The sequence below is a fragment of the Prionailurus viverrinus genome, chromosome A3 (assembly GCF_022837055.1).
Source record: "Prionailurus viverrinus isolate Anna chromosome A3, UM_Priviv_1.0, whole genome shotgun sequence".
NCBI lineage: Eukaryota > Metazoa > Chordata > Mammalia > Carnivora > Felidae > Prionailurus > Prionailurus viverrinus.
Window position 1 is genome coordinate 29,937,516 of NC_062563.1, and position 16,060 is coordinate 29,953,575.

General features: G+C 53.8%; 1 protein-coding gene across 10 annotated transcripts; it reads right to left on the reverse strand.

The window, feature by feature from the left end:
* Positions 1-1,006: 1,006 nt before the first annotated feature.
* On the reverse strand, positions 1,007-12,978 carry LZTS3 (leucine zipper tumor suppressor family member 3). 10 transcript variants are annotated; one of them, XM_047852817.1, is made up of 6 exons: positions 10,712-10,826; positions 6,957-7,038; positions 6,167-6,329; positions 5,112-5,588; positions 3,930-4,793; positions 1,007-3,589 (listed from the first exon to the last, which is right to left on the reverse strand). In XM_047852817.1, the coding sequence occupies exons 3-6, from the start codon at positions 6,236-6,238 to the stop codon at positions 2,891-2,893; spliced, it is 2,112 nt and encodes a 703-aa protein (XP_047708773.1). In that variant the 5' UTR covers positions 6,239-6,329; positions 6,957-7,038; positions 10,712-10,826; the 3' UTR covers positions 1,007-2,890. The 10 variants fall into 10 exon arrangements, with proteins under 10 accessions (XP_047708773.1, XP_047708769.1, XP_047708771.1 ...); XM_047852813.1 differs by lacking the exon at positions 10,712-10,826 and adding an exon at positions 12,967-12,978 and having other exon boundaries at positions 6,167-8,637; XM_047852815.1 differs by lacking the exon at positions 6,957-7,038 and having other exon boundaries at positions 10,712-10,854.
* Positions 12,979-16,060: the final 3,082 nt, after the last annotated feature.

Here is a 16,060-nt window from a genome sequence, read left to right on the forward strand (position 1 = left end):
GGCCAGACCAGAGCAAATATTCCTTCTTGCTGATTAGGACTCTCTTTGCCAGAAGAACCCAGAGAGAGCAGAGGGCCCATGCCCAGGGGATGAACCAGATTGCTCCAGTGCAGCCATGACGGTCCTGTTCTTCTTTGCCAAATACTCAGTTTCCCAGCCTCCCTTGAAGTGAGAAGAGGATGCTGCTCAGTTCTGCCCATCAACATGTAAAGGGAAATTTACTGGCAGGATTCTGGAAAACTTTTATCTTCATGATAAAGTAGTACTGCCTCAATCCTTTCGTGGAGCTGTGGCAGCCACTTTGTGGCATGGAGAGAACTACATACTATGGATGGGAGAGTGGGAACATTAAGTCTTATGTCCTTGAAACAATACTTATGACAGGATGCTTGTGACCAGAATTGTCAGGTAAGGAAAAATAAACCAGCCTTTAAATTCTTGTAAATCAAGTTGTTACTTGGAGCAGGATGCATTCTTGACTGGGGGGGCGGGGGGGGTGCTCTGTAAAGATGACAGAAGCAATTATAAAGGACAGCACTTACCCGCAAAGGACAGCTCCATGCTCGCAGCACCCTTGGGTCCATTCTGTCTTTGGGGCCTCACCACTGATTACAAGTCTGTTCTCAGCCTTCGTGTTTTTGTATTCTGCCCTCAAACTTTGGCCAGCCGCTGTAACATGGCTCAGGATACTACATCTAGCTGTCCTGCATCACCTACCTTCCAAGCAGCAGCCTGGTGTCCAGATGCTGAGTTGGACCCACCTAGAAACCCTTCAGGGTGACAATCCTAGCCGAAGAGAAAGCCACGGGCAGAAACTTGGAACCACGACTCCTCCTGGGCAACATGGAGGAGCTTGGGCTTTGGGCCAACCTTCTGGCATGGCCCAGTGAGCACCTCCGGACTTAGGCCTCCTCTGGGAAATCCGTTTACTCCAGCTTTGCCCTCCACACCCCCCCTAACCCAGCTTCACCTCCCAAACCTGCAAAGACACAAGCAGGCCAAAGAATGCCACTCAAGAGGCTTTCTCCATTTTATTTCTTTGGGAAAAGAAAACGAAGTCTTTCCATCACATATGGTAGAGATATATATTTATATATATTTATATATAATTTCTTTTGTGGTTGGAAGTCCCAAAGCTGAGTCTGTTCTTTTTTTTTTTTTTTTTTTTTTTCTATTTTTTTCCTACTAATGCCTTCTCTTCCCCCTGCCCCTCTGGCCTAGGCCCAGGTTCTGGGGCAGGTGCAGTGAGGGGTGAGTGGAATGGGCAGTGATTACCAGGATGGCTCCCCCAACCAGTTCAGAGATCTGGTGAGGGTCACGGGGAAGGGGCTGTGCAGAGGGACAGAGGCCACACAGAGGGGCACTCTTGTTTTTGTGGGGGACGCACAGCTCATTAAACAGTCACCAGTCATGGGAGGAGGCTGGTCAGGGGTTGGGGAACTTGCTCACAGTAGTTGCCAGCTCTCTCCACCCTGCCCTCCAAACCCAGTCTTGGGGTGGGAGGAAGAGAGTGAAAAGAGAGAAATACAAGGGTTGAGGGCCAAGCCTCCTCTAATTTTTATTGCTGGTGAATTAGAAATTTGCCTTTCCCTTCCTGTCTTACCGAGATAGACTCTGAGAGGATACCGAGAGGGAAGTGACATTGCTGTCCCAGCCCCCACTGATGGCCATGCAGGCCTACCCTGGGCAAACCCAGGGTCCTGGGAACTCAGGGGTCAGTATTCCTCTCAGGTCAGCTTTGTCCTTCAAGGGCAATCACAACCATCCCCCTCGCCCCCCAAAACAAAGGCCTCTGGCTCAGGCTTGGGCCCATTGGAGCTTGGAAGTGGGCAGTGCACCAAAGATCAAGCAGAATTTTCTACTGGAAGAAAAGGTGAGGTTTGGGGGAAGAGGCGGCCTAGGACAATGATGTTCTGAGCGTGAAAGCAGAGGGAGGCTGGGGGAATCGAGTGGGAGAAGACACAGGAAGACATCACAGACACTCATATGACCTCAGAAACTGGGTGAGGGGAGTGCCTGAGAGGCAGGTAGCACTTACTAGCTGTAGTTAGAGCCGGACAGTGGCCCTGGGTGTGGGGTGAGCCAAGCAGATGGGGCTATCACCCTGTGGGATCCTGGCCGGAAGGGTGGGGTAGAGCTAAAAAGCCTCCAGGTGAACCTTCCCAAGTACAGGAGGGCAGATCTTCCCCGGGCACTGAACCTCCACCCCAGCCTCCCCTCCGGCCTGATACGCACATACGGACATACACTCAGGACCAGGCCAGGCTCTGAGGCCTAAGCCCAAGAGACCTTGGCGGGGGAGGGGCTGGGCAAGTAGCCCTCTCAACCACAGACAGGCCATCTGCTCCCACTTGTCCTGCCAATCTGCCCAGGGAGGGGTAATAGAGCAGGAAGGAGAGAGGCCAGGAGCCCAAGGTCTGTCAGCTTCAGCAGATCCCATGCAGGCCCTCTCAGGCTACATGGCCTAGGAGGTGACCACAGAGAGCATCACTGGACACCGGGGTGGCCAACAGTAGGAGCCCAGACCTACCAAGGGGCTGGGGCACCTCATGGCACTTCAGGCCTGCTATCTCCATCTCTAACAAAGCAGCACTAATAAGGGGAGCATGGGCTCCCCTGCTGCCTGGGCCCCTCAACCCCCACTCATTCTGCCTCCCTCTATCCCCTCCTTGGGAGGAGGGTCCGAGTGGGTTGCCCAGCCATAGGCCCTGGAGGGCCCCCAGTGGGGGGAGGGGAGGGGTCTGGTCACAGCTGCTTTGAGAACCTCTTTGGTCTGGGGACATGGGGGACATGGGGAAGAGAGAAGGTGGGGAGGAGACACTGTGGACTCTGGCCTTTGACAGGGCATTTGTCAAAAGGCCACATGCCCATGTTGGTGGTGGGGGGGGGGTCAGATTTCTGTGGACTCAATGCGCTCGAGGCGGGAGGGCGTCCAGGCTTTCTTCTCCTCCCCGTGTTGCGGGGTGGGTGTGCTGGCACCCCCCGCAGCCCCGCGCTCCCGCAGCCGCCGCTCCAGCTGCTGGTTGCGCTGGTACATCTCCACGTAACTCAGCTGCAGCTGCTTCTGGTACTCGATGACCTTCTCCTTCTCCTCCAGCCACACGCGGCGCTCCTCCGCGAAGCTGGCTCCCTGGCGCTCCCGGGCTCGCCTCTCGGCCGCCAGCTCGGCCTGCAGCCTCCCCACCTCCCGCCGCAGGGCCCGCGTCCCGCTCTCCCCGCCAGCATCCGCCTCCCCGTCCAAGGAAACCAACGAGGCGGCGGCGGCCACCCCGGCCTGCCGGCGCATCTTGGCCTCGTCGCTCTCGCACGTGGCCAGGGCATCCTGGGGCTCCGCCGGGTCCACAGGGGTCAGCGCAGGTTTGAGGCAGGCCGCGGGCAGCTCGGCCTCACCCAGCTCCAGGCTGGCCTGTTTGCTGCCGAAGGAGTCCCTCAGGCTGAGCAGCTGCTCCTCCTTCTCCCGCAGCGAGGCCCGGCCCTCCCGCAGCTGCGAGCGCAGCCCCACGATCTCGCTCAGCTTCTGGGACACGTCGGCCTGCGAGTCCTTCAGCTGCTGCTTCAGGAGGGAGATCTCCCCTGCCTTCTGGCACACCTGCACAGGGGCAGAGGCGAGGAGGGCCAGGGTCAAGGCAGAGCCCTGTTGTCTGGCACCACAGCCACCACATTCAGCCCCAGAGGCACACAGCATGCCCAGACACAGTGTCAGCTCATGGGACATTCAGGAAGGACACACCGGGCCCTCCTCGGACTCAGGACACACCTGGCTCAGCTCACACAGCCCTGGGCCCGCTCTGGTGCCCAAAGACATTCCTAATCGTTTTTGTCTCCCTCCCCTTCACTCCCCTGTGACAGTGGGCCACAGCTCTGGGTTTCTCTGGAGGGACAGAAGGAAGGAGACTCAGAGGGGGAAAGCCCAAGCCCCCTGCCCGCACCTCCCACTTAGTTTCCTCCATCCGGGGCAGGAAGTCAGCCTGCTCCTTCTGGCAGGCGGCCACCTTGTCCTCAAGCTCTTCCCGCTGCCGCATCAGCCGGGCTGCCTCCTCCTGCAGCTGCTTCTTGTCCTGCTGCAGCCGCAGCACCTGCAGCTGTAGGCCCTGCTGGGCGCGCTGGGCGCGGCGGGCCACCTGCTGCAGCTTCCCACTGCAGCCCTGCCGCAGCTCAGCCAGCTCGCGCTCCCACGCCTTCTGCCGCTCCTCCAGCACCTGGGCCACCGCAGCCTCGCTCTGTTCCAGGCTCCGCCGCAGGGCTGCCACCTCCTGCTCCTTCTCCCACAGCCGCTCCTCTAGCTCCTGGATCAGAGCACTGGGCGAGGGTGGTGAGCAGGCCGCGAAGGGCAGGCCTCCACCTCCGCCCTCCCCAGACCCCAGGTGGCCTGGCCGACCCATGGAGGAGGACGACCCACTCTTGCTGGAGGCCCGCCCACTGTCGGAGGTTCCCAGGTCCTGGTAGCCCGAGCCACCACCGCTGCTGCCGCCGCTGCCACCACCATAGCTGGCAGTGCCGATGCGGTTGATGTGGCTGGTGGAGGCACTGAGGGGCGCCAGGTGCTGGCTATAGCTGGAGCTGTAGGTGGGCAGGCTTGTGAGTGAGTTCCGGCCGGAGTCTGAGAGGCCGCCCCCACCCCCGCCCGCTGGGGTCATGGTCCGAGACTTGTCTAGTCCGCCCTTGAGACCACCAGGACCCTGTCGCCCCTCAGGAGTACCATTGGTTTGCGGGGGGCACAAGTTCTGCATGGAGTGGAAGTTCTTGGGTACAACGGGCTTGAAGGCTGAAGGCCGAACTAGCGGCTCTGAGCACTGAGTAAAAGCAAGCAAGGGGGAGTGGGCATCAGAATGGGGCCTTAGCCCTGGCTCCAGCCTCTTCCCTCTGAGACACGTTCAGCCCCGCCCCCAATTAATCTCCATCCTCAGGGTCCCTTGAAGCTGGGTCTCCACCTCACACTACCTGAAAACCAAGTCTCTGCCCTGGGACCACCAGCTAGACTTGGCCCTCAAGACCCCTCCCCATGGCTTCTTAGCCCAACCTCTGGCCCCCACAACCCCACCTCCAGGGCCCACTTGATCCTCCTCTCTGGACGGCCTCCCATCTCCCAGAAAAGGGCCCTGGGGACTGACCTGGTCTAGCTTGCCAGAGGTGGCCAGGAGCTTGGGCGGATGGCTGGGCTCACGATACTGTGGTGGGGCCTTGTCACTGCCACCGCTGCTGCTACTGCCACCACTGCTGCCCACCACATTGCCGCAGACATCAGTGTGGTCACTGCCCCGCAGCTCGCCGTTGAGGTAGAGGGAGTTGGCGAGAGCCTTGTCTTCTGAGGGGTAGCGGCCTGGCCTCTCCCTGCTCGCCCCACCACCACTGCTGCGGGGGCCGGGGAAACTGCCCTGGCTGCCCCCACCCCCTGTGCGGGTGCCCACACTCTTCATGGCGAACTCCTGGGCATGGGCCACCCCACTGCCCACACTGCCCATGGCCAGGCGAGGGTCTGGGGGTCCGAGCTCAGAGGGCCGAGGGGCAAAGGCCAGGAGAGGATCCCGCCCTGGGTCAGCACGCACAGGCAGTGTCTCCAGCTTCGCCATGACTAAGCCAAGGGGGCACTGTGGGCACAGGTGGGAAGGCAAAGATAGGTCAGTCCCACCCCCACTCCCACCACCCCAGCCAAGTCAGCCCCAGCACCACCTGCACCCCACCCTCTGGTGTCCCCTTCCCTCTAATGGGCACAAGGGTTCCCAGACACCCAGTGTGAAGGAGTGGGGCCGGGGTAAGAGGACAGCTTGGTAACGGGGTGCCTGTTGCCCACCTGATGAAGCCCAGGCCCCAGGGCACCATGCACATCCCCCCCCAGCTTTGCTTTCCTCTCCTCAGCTCCTGCCTTAACCCCACGTCCTCCATGAGCCCTAGTTCTTCACTGCAGCCCTCAGAATTTAGGTGTTCTTGACCTTGGGTCTGGGCACTTACGACCCAACCGCATGGGCTGGGGATAGGAGGCTGGAAGGGGACAATAATACCCGAATTCAACAGGGACCCTCAGAAAGTAAGAGAGGGAGAGAACCCATCCCTATCCAAATATTGTGTGTGTGGGTGGGGGGGAGGTCCTTCCCCGGCCCCTAACCTAGGGTGTTGCAGTCAAGGGAAGAAGTGGAGGCTCACTACCAGCGCAGGCTCCTCTCCTTGCCTTTCCAAGGGGGTGGGGGGCCGACGGGTCCTCAAGCCTGGGACCCTCCGAGGCCCGGTCTGCAGGGGCCATGTGCCTCACTCTCGCAGTCGGGGCTCGGCCCGAACCAGCTGTGCGACTTTGGACGGGCCGACTGAGCCATCCCGGACTGCAGTTTTCTCCTCTGCGAAATGGGAGGAATGAAGGACCTACCTCGTGGAGCTGCCGCGTGTCAGGCGCCCCGAGGCGGCGGGCGCTGGAGAGGACCGAGGTCTCGGTGCGGGAAGGCGGGAGCTGCAGCTGCCGCGCGCCCGTGGGTCGCCTGTGGGCGCCACCTCAGGCACGCCCCACCCCCCGCAGACGGCCGGGGACCGCGGCAGTCGCGCTTGGCAAAGGGATCTTCCCGAGGTCTCCCCAACTCGGCCGCACGAGGGGCCCCTTTGCCACGGTCAGTACCTCTGCAGAAGCCCGGGCGCTGGCTGAGGCCGGGGCAGAGGACGAGGTGCAGCCAGCTGCGGGCGCGGGCCTTGCCTCCCTCCCGGCCAGCGTTTCCCACAGGTGGGCGGGGCGAGGGGCGGGGCTTCTGCACCCAGCTGCGCCCGCAAGGGATTCCGCGCGGCCGATCCCCCACTAAGAATTCACTGCCACCGGGAAGACTTCCTGGATTACTGCCTCCCCCCGTTCTCTATGGACCCTGAACTGCGAAGTTCTCTGAGCCCTTCCGTGAGCGTGCGCCCCCCCTCCCTCCCCTAAGGCCAGCCCACAAGAGCAGGGGGAGCAGCGCAAGCAGGGCGACAGGGCCTCGGGTTACCTGTGCTCTGGGAGGCCCCGCTTCCTGGTTCTTTTGTCTCAAATCCACACCTGGAAACACCTGCCCCAGAGATCCGCATAATCTAGCGAGGCAAAGGCACCAGGCAGTGCCAGCCGTGGATGTAGACCCTCAAATACGTTTGTCAGAGGTGGCAGGGGCACCCTTCAGGCTTTTACCCTCTACTCCCATGAGAAACCAGGCAAGGAGCCCTCCTTCTCTACGAAGACGAAGGGGTCCAGGTGGCACCTCAGTGCCCCTCAGACTGTCTTCTACCCAGATGCCTATTCTCATGCCGTGGCCTTGCTATTAGGCCCCAGACCAGGGGATCCTGACAAAAATCTTGCCCTTCAGGAGTCTTTTGGCTACCACACCTGGAATTACAGCTTTAAGTGGTTGGGAAGTTCACCTCCAAGCCAGTCCCCACTGCCTTTGTAAAATTCCATTCTCTCAGCATCTGCCCCCCAGGGGTGGAGGAGAGTACTGTACCACCTCCCTCCCTAGAGCCAGTCTGTCCCCACATGCAGGGCTGAGACTAGGGTGAGGCCAGGGATGCACCTAGTAATTTAAGTGCAGTATCAGTAAATGCAGGACCCTGAGAGTGAGTGCCTTCTTACCTCTCATGTCTGACTCTAGTTCCTGCACTGCCCCCACTCCCCACATACTCCAGCCCAGCTACCCTTCAACTCAAAAATCCCCCTCCCACCCTAAGCATGACCCCCTTCTCAGCATCCTTGGGTCCAGTGTAGGGAGCAGCTGGGGACTAGAAGGATGAAGGCTGAGTAGCCTGAAGCCTGAAACCAGTGGGAAGGCCTGGGCAGGGTTGGGAGGAAGAAAAGGCAAAACTTCATGGAGATGGGGTTCAATGGTGGGGGCAAGGGAGGAATCTCAGCTGGGGCATCAGGGTGGATGTGACACCCTTAACAAAACAGAGGGAGACTGTTTGGGGAAACAGGTACTTTGGGAAGGACCAGAGAAAGATCTCTCTCACCTACTGGATGGAAAGAGAGACTGGGGTGGTCAGTATTCAAGGGTGGTGTGGGTGGAGCCCAGCATCGACTGGGGGGGGGGGGGGGCAGAGCCCCAGAAGTCTGGGAGGCAGTGTGGACTCAAGACGGAGGCCAGAAGAAGGCAGGTCCTGCAAACCAAGCTGGGGGGCTTCGAGAATGTGGGAGCAGCTCCCAGTAGTAAAAAGAGGCCAGGTAAAATTGGGATTGGGAGGTGTATCCTGGATTTGGCAGGTGGAAACCTCACTGGTGTCTATGAGAGAATGGCTTCAGAAAAGTGGTGAATAGAAAAGCCAGACTAGAGGAGTAGACGGATCTGGAGGGAAAGACGGGAGAGTTCTCTGCTAAAAGACAAGGTCAGAGAAGACAGTAATTTAAGGTGGTTTGGGATCCAAAGGCTCTTTTCTAATTTTAAATTAAGCATGGTAGAAACCTGAGTATGTTGATATGGTGAAGGAAGGTGCCAATAGCGAGATTAGAGATCCAGATGCCTGGATGTGGGCAGGCGCAAACTTCAGAAGTGATCACATTGATCATGACAGTGACAGAGGATAATGTTTGCGAAGGTGCTTTATGAGCTGTACGGTGCATTACAAACATGCAGTACTACCTTCTCTGAGATTCAGGGAAGAAGAACCTACCATAGGTTGGGGCTGATTGTATGCCACTCTGCCCCACTATTTCCCTGGAATGTGTGTGGTCTCCAGACAAGCTCAATGCCCAGAGACCTAGTTGGAAATGAGGTGTTCCCAGGACTGTCTCCCGGGACCATCTCCTGCTCTACCTGGGGAATCTTTGATTGTCAACTCACAGCAGCTCTCCCTGGGGCCTCGTTCCCCAAAGAGGGAATTGCCATTTCTAACCTGTCATGATCAACCTCATGCAAATGTTCCCTGCCCCTTGCCTCTCCCAAGTTTGGGCTGCTGCAGCTTCTTTTCTCAAAACCCCAGCAGGGAGCTGGCAGGACAAAGAGGGGCATACGTTTCCCTGACAGGCAGAAACTGAGCCCAGAGGAAGGGTTTGAGCTTCGTGTATGGGTCCGGGTCCTGAACTGGCCCAGGTAGCTGAGTGTGGTCTGCATAGGCAGCCTCATGGCATCAGCTCGAGCACCTGAGATGACAGGTTGCCCAATTCTGCCTCTCTGTACCATCAACCTTCAGTGCCTGGGGCATTATGCACAGTATTGATGGTCGCAAAGGGGCCAAATGAACTATATCTGGGGTTTGCATGGGCAGGTCCCTCCAACCCCATGACCACTCAACCCCTCCCTACCTATGTCCTTCCTAAAGCTAAGAACACTCCACCCTTCTCTTGTGGTCTCAGAGGCTCCTATAGCAACCCATTTACCCCCTAAGGCTTTCAGTAGCCCCTCTTGCCAGCACCCTTGCTGGGGGCTCCTCACTGGCCTTTTCCCCCTGCACTCCCTCCTACACACAGCTGCCAGAGGACTCTTTCTAAAGGGCAAAACTGATCTTGTCCCCGCTCTGCCTAAATTCTTCCAAGAGCAGCACCAAGAACAGTCGAAGGAGTTCTGGAGGCATCAGCTCAAGTGTAAATCCCAGCTGAACTGATTAGGGATGAATGCATGCAGGTTATTTCACCTCGGGTTTTCACACCTACCTTACAGGAATCTTAAGAAGTAAATGTATTATGGGTAAAAGGCCTGGCATTTCTCTCAGTCCCCAGAACCAGAGCAGAGCTTGCGGCAGGGCCTCCAAGGCATCTCCTACTGCTCATCCTATTCCCCCTAACCGGAGCCCCTCTCCACTCCACACAAAATCTCTTCCCAGATCTCTATGCCCACCCTGCATCCTTCAAGGACCAATCCAAATGCTGCCTCCCAGGACAGCATCCCTGATCATCCCAGGGGAGCAGGGGCCTTGGGGCACTTGGCTCAGGCTACTCCAGGGAGATTTCACTCTGAGGCTTACCCCCAGGACTGGCCTGTGGGTGCCCTGGGGCACAGATGGCAGAGTCTTGGGGGTCTCCGGGCCCTGACCCTGAGGAGATGCAGAGAGAGTGCATGTTGGAATGCATGTTATGAGCAATGCAGAGAGGCAATGAATCCGAACAGAAAAATCAGGAAGGGCTTCTGGGAAGAAGGACTGAGGGAGAAAGGGGATTAGGGGCACTGTAAGGGTTTTGGGGTGCAGAGGTCTTCAGAACTTCTTTGGGATGTGTGAGGAGAGACCCACCTTCCCTTGGCACAAACGGGGGAAGGGAACCATCTCCTAGATCCTGGCTCTGGTGAAGCTGGTGTTTAAGGACTGAGGGGGCTGACAGAGCCCCCCCCCCACCCCAGCACACACACGCGCGCACACACGAGCTTCCGCGCAGGGAAGTGGGGGTGTTCGCCATTCACCAGCAGACCACGGCCCGCAGCGCCAGCTCGGAGACCCCGGCCACAGGCTGTCCCGAAGAGGTGCCTTAGGGTCTCTGTGGTGCAGGAAATCCCTCTCGCACCTCCCCTTGCTCCCTACCAGCGCGTGTGGCCCCGGGGGGCGGGGCGCAGAGGGAAGAGGTGACATAATCCGGGCCGCACCCCCTCCGGCCGCCACCTCCCCCCAGGCCTGGTGAAGCATCCATGACATCATCGGCCTTATCTCCACTCCCCTCCCCCGCCCTGGGACCCCAGCAGCGGGACGCGCCCCCTCCCCAGCTCCGGGTCCGGCCGGACGAGCATCTAGGTGCAGCGGGCACGGCGATAGGTCGGAGCCGGGAGGGGTGCCGGGGTGGGCTGGCCTCACTTACTCGCTGCCTCGGGTTCCAGCGCGGGGTCCTCGGCGCGGGCGCCACCGGCCCGGCTCGCTGGCGCAGCCCGAAGCCCGCCCGGCGGGGCGCGCGGCGCGGGCCCGGCTCCGCTCCGCGCCCCTCCCGCTCCCCGCCTGGGCCCCGCCCACCCGCGGCTGCGGCAAACGCGGGCCCGCCCTCCGGCCACGCCCCCCGGGGCCGCCAATCCCCAGGCTGGGGCGGGGCGCAATGCCTTAACCCCTTTGTAGCTGCGTCCAGGTTCGCGCTTGGGACCCCTCTATCTCGCCTTCTCCAAGGCTGCGTAAGTCGGTCCCGAGCCCCTCTGCTCGTCTCCTGCCACCCCCCAAGCCCCTTGGGCTCGGCCCTTAGGCTCTGATCTGTAACCAATGCGGTGGGACCGCGCCCTCCACCACATCTTTGGCGACTGGGAGGAGACCCTCGGGTTTGGGGAAGGGGTCCCAGATGCCGACCCCAGCCCCATTCCTCTCCCACTCCTGCTCTTCCGGACGCGGCCTCCCAGCGGAGGGCTTGAGACTGCAAGTCTGCAAGGTGGGGGGGCAGGGCGAGTTGTCCCAGGTGGATCCGACGGCGCTGAGGGTATATCCAAGCGGCCCGCAGGCCGGCGTGTGGGAGGCTTCGAGGGGCAGCGACTACGTCCGGCAGCAAACAGAGCCCGTTTGAAACTTGCTGTTCGCAGAGGCGCACTGCCCGCGGGGGGGCGGGGTGGGGGGAAGGAGGGCGACGAGGAAAAAGATCTACATTACAATCGTGCAGGGTGAGAGTGCTTTCTCACTCGGTGTCCTGCACTGGGCACGAAGTCCGGCCCGACCCCCACGCCGCATTAGGGGGTGAGAGGGAGTGAGGTCAGGACTTCGTCCCTCACTCGAAGTATCAGCTTTGCACGCGCGTGCTGCGTTCTGCGCCGGGATTTGGCCCTGGAGGACTGCCGGGAGGAAGCCGGCTTGTACTGGAGGTCTTAGCCTCGAATACTGCGAATATGGTGGGGAAGCAAGCCAGGCCTAGGGTTCAGCATTAGTAAAAGCCTGGAGCTACAAAGGGTCTGTCCTAAAAACTGCAGCGCCTCCAGTCTAGTTGAATGTAACCCATTGTATCTTTGCTGTTAGAGCTGATTAGTCATTAGACATCCTGTTTTATAGTATATATTACTTGCTATTTCTTGTTTTCTGTATTTTTCCATATTTGCTTTTATCTTCTATAGTGTTCTGCAAGATAGAAATTCTGTTTTAAAGTCTCCTAGTGGTTGCCTTTGAGTTCATCAAGTAAAAATACAGTTTTCATTTCACAAATATTAAAATCAATGACAAATCATTCATTTTTATATTCCTCTTTATGTAATGAAAAATTTAATGTGCCTTTCCATCTCTAGGCCTCTTGCCCTCACACCTACTTATATCTGTCCATTTAATCCAGGATGATAGACCCAGTCTTTTTTTTTTTTTCAAGCCACAAAATCCTCTTGGAAAAGAGGCTTTTGCCAACTCTTTGTTTAATTGGTATCAATGTCCTGCCAGTTTTTTATGCTCTAATTTTTCTATTTCTCATTCAGACTCATCTCTCATTTTACAGGTGATTTCAGGGAGGACCACTGAATGTTTTTTTCCTAAGCCTTTGCCCTAGGCGAGAATGCCTTTCTACTTACTGTCTTCACACACTAATGTAATGTTGTGGCTTGACTGTTTATGGAATTCTTGAGTTTCAAACTGTACCCCTCAAGGCTCTCTTGTCCTTATCCCATTGTCTTTGGCTCTCAAGATAGTAGCAAGTACACCTGAAACTAATATAATGTTAATATGTCAATTATATATCCTTCCCCCCCCCCCCAAAAAAAAAAAAGGTAGGAAAGCTGGTCTGATGTGTGTTAGGTGAGCAATGTGCTTGTTGGGATTTTCTTCATCCTTAAAAGTCAAATATTTTGCAAGTATAAGTATTAATTTTCCAGAAAAGAAGTGGTCTTTTCAGCTTAGAAAGGCTTTCTTCTAATGTTCCTGTCCATTTCTTGAACAGGGTTGCTTTGGTTTTTTTTTCTTCTCCCCTAAAATTATCACATTGGATCACCACTGTCAATGAAATCTTTGTCCTTTTTCTCTGCGTCCTGGGAGAGTATCTCATGTTTCCTCCACATCACAGATTTAATTTTCTTGAGAGTCAAGGTCAAAGAAAACTCTTTTTCTCCAGTAAGATATTTAATTCTGCTTGTTTTATCTTCCTTTGATTTTAGCCAGTTTCCACCCTACCTGTGTCTTGATCTCAGCCTTAATCTCTTTTTAGTTTCTGTTCCAAATCATAGAGAATGTAGTTTTGCATTTTAAGAAGAACAACAGGAAAACAAGGGAATACCATAGCTGACTCTGCTGTAATGCATATGAAAACCTTGATAACGTGCACCATTTTCTGAGAAATAAAATTACAAAAATAAGAAAGATGTTGAAAACATTATCTAAGAAACATGTCCAAAAAAGGCTCTGGGCTCAGGTGGTTAAATGGAAGAATTCTCTCAAACTTTCAGCAAGTAGATAGTCCTTACCCAGTAAATCTGCATTACACTCCAGAAAAGTTAGAAAGCAATTTCATGTTATGAAAGCTACAATTATCCTTAATTCCTAATATAGCATAAAAAGGAAAACTGCAAACCAATCAATACTTATCAATTCATGGGGAAAAAATTCTTAACTACAACTCAAGGAAATACAATTAAGTATTCTTGTATAGGATATTGATCCCTGTTTGTTAAATGGGAAAACAATCATTATCATATATGCCAAAAAGTCATTCAAAAATCGGTACCCAAAAAGAACCCTCATAATTAACCAGGAAGAGTTGAAACTAAGATTCAATATTTTGTGCTTCAACAGGTGGTAAAATCAGGAGTGCCTCAAATGGCCTAAGTGAACATTGCCCTCACCAAACAAGCCTCCTTATCAAATCGACCAGGTGCAATTTTGACTTATCTCTGAGTAGCAGGCTTCAGTTCTCTGTCAGCCTGTGGAATCATTCAAACAAGCCAATCACGTTCCCTGCAGGAATGATGGGCTCACCTCACCCTCTTGCTGCTACAAAGCCTGTCCTGCCCAGCTTCTGGTTGTACACTGTATTTCTGAGTGCAACACCTGGATGGTCCTGTGTGACCTGTGGTGTCCTTCGCTGAGCTGTGAGGATATAGGTGCCCAATAAACTGCTGTCAATCTCCCCTGTCCAGTGTCAGGTACTGTGTTTGACCATCCCCATAACCCAAGGGTGGGAACCCCTCCCTCACCAGTGGGACAAAGCGAAGGCGGTTAAAACAAGAGTGTATTATCTCAATAAAGATGGGAAAATAAAAAAATATGTATGTATCAGACTGACAAAAATTAAAAACTGATGATATCCCATGTTGGTGTGGCTGTAGGAAACAGGAACTCATGATGTTTTGGGGAGTATAAATTGGTACAACCTTTTGGGAGGACAATTGGGTAATCTATAAAAATGTGAAATATATAGATCCTTGGACCTAGTAATTCCATTCTGGAAAGAAATGCCATCACAAGTAATATGATAGATGTTCAAAGGTGGTCACTGATGCACTGACTGCAATAGAAAAAATAAATTTAAACCTAAATACATCAATCTATTTATAGAAGACTGAGTACATGAATCAGAGTGCATCCAGTGCAATGGGTGTCTATGTATGGACATAGAAAGATGACTACATTAAGTGAAAATGGGGCAGAATCTTACGTATGCGTATTCTGATTCTTGTATTCTTCTAGTAAGAATATATATATACATGCACAGAAAAGTAAAAAAAAAAAAAATGCACATCAAACTATTAACAGTGGCTACTTTGAGATGGTGGGATTGCAGGGGGGAGGGCAGAGAGAAGATTCCAGGCACTTCTGTAATGTTTGAATTTTTTGAAAAACAACAAGCATGTATTGCTTTTGTAAAAAAAAATATTTTAAAAAATAATGCAGTTTGCTTGGAAGAATAAACAGGTGAATAAGCTCTGAAAATGTAGCAACAGCAGGCTATTAATATACTAAATATTTGCTCAAAAACCCCTACCCCCATGGGATTTTGCATTTGAAGAGGGAGGAGACAGTAAGTAAAATATACAGTGGGTTAGAAAGTGGCAAATACTAAGGAGAAGTTGAGATTGCTGGGGAATCCCAATTCTGAATAGGGTAGAAGGCCTCCCTCAGGAAGTGACAAGTTAAAGATTTGGAGGTAGGGGAGCAAGCCAAGCATAAATCTAGAGATTTCCAGGATGCGATCATTTTATCTACAATAAACTGAGCTCTTTTTCAGTATTTGTGTTTTTATGCACCAACTAAAGCTTCCAAAAAGAAAAAGCTACTTAAACATGATTTTAATTATGGTTTTAGGAAGATCAGTAACTACAAAAGGAATTAAACATTGTTCAAGATTTACCCTTTTAAATGGCACTAGCCTTAGACTGTTTTATAGCTGAGTTCTACCCAATCTATTAAGAGATCATTCTAAATCCTAGGAAAAGATGAAAAGCTCCCTAATTCATCTTATAAAGGTAGAATAATCTTAATGCCAAAATCTGACAAATAACATAAAAGAAGAACATTGTGATTGATTAATCATCTGTCTTCCCCACTAACTTTTAGCATGTTAGGATACTTTTTTTTGTTTTGTTTTTTGACAGGATACTTTAAAAAAATTCCATATCCCCATCTTAATACTCTGGTAAGGAGAATTAATGGACCCCCGAAGATATCCAAGTCCTAATCCCCTGAATCTGTAAACATGTCAGGTTACATGGCCAAGGAGAATTAAGGTTATAGATAGAATTAAGGTTTCTAATCAGCTAACCGTAAAATAGGGAGATTAGGAGTGCATGGCTGGCTCAGTTGGTAGAGCATGTGACTCTTGTTCTCGGGGTTGTGAGTTCGAGCCCCATGTGAGTGTTGCGATTACTCAAAAATCTTTATAAAATAAGGAGATTATCCTGGATTATCCAGGTGGGCCCAGTGTAATCATAAGGATCCTTAAAAGTGGATGAGGAAGGCAGAAGTAGGGGCGGGGGGCATATGACTGTGGAAAAAGGCTAGAGATGCAACATAGCTGGCTTTACAGACGGAGGAAAAGGACCATAGCCAAGGAGAAGACAGAATAGAGCCTCCAGAAAGAAACAACTCCAGGTCGATGTCAGCCCAGTAAGACCCATGTTGAACTTCTACAGAACTAGAGGATAGTAAGTGTGTGTTATGTCACTAAATGTGTGGACGTTACAGCAGTACTAGAAAATGAGTGCAAGCACATCATAGATACTTAACATTCATTTGTTGAATGGTGAATGAAACTGCAAAAACCCTGGGTCTA

Coding starts and splice junctions, on each gene's coding strand:
- LZTS3 (XM_047852813.1), bottom strand. CDS start 6,238: ATGGCCCCTGCAGACCGGGCCTCGGAGGGTCCCAGGCTTGAGGACCCG. Junction 4,794..5,111: donor CCTCTGGCAAGCTAGACCAG/GTCAGTCCCCAG, acceptor GCTTTTACTCAG/TGCTCAGAGCCGCTAGTTCG. Junction 3,590..3,929: donor TGGAGGAAACTAAGTGGGAG/GTGCGGGCAGGG, acceptor GCCCCTGTGCAG/GTGTGCCAGAAGGCAGGGGA.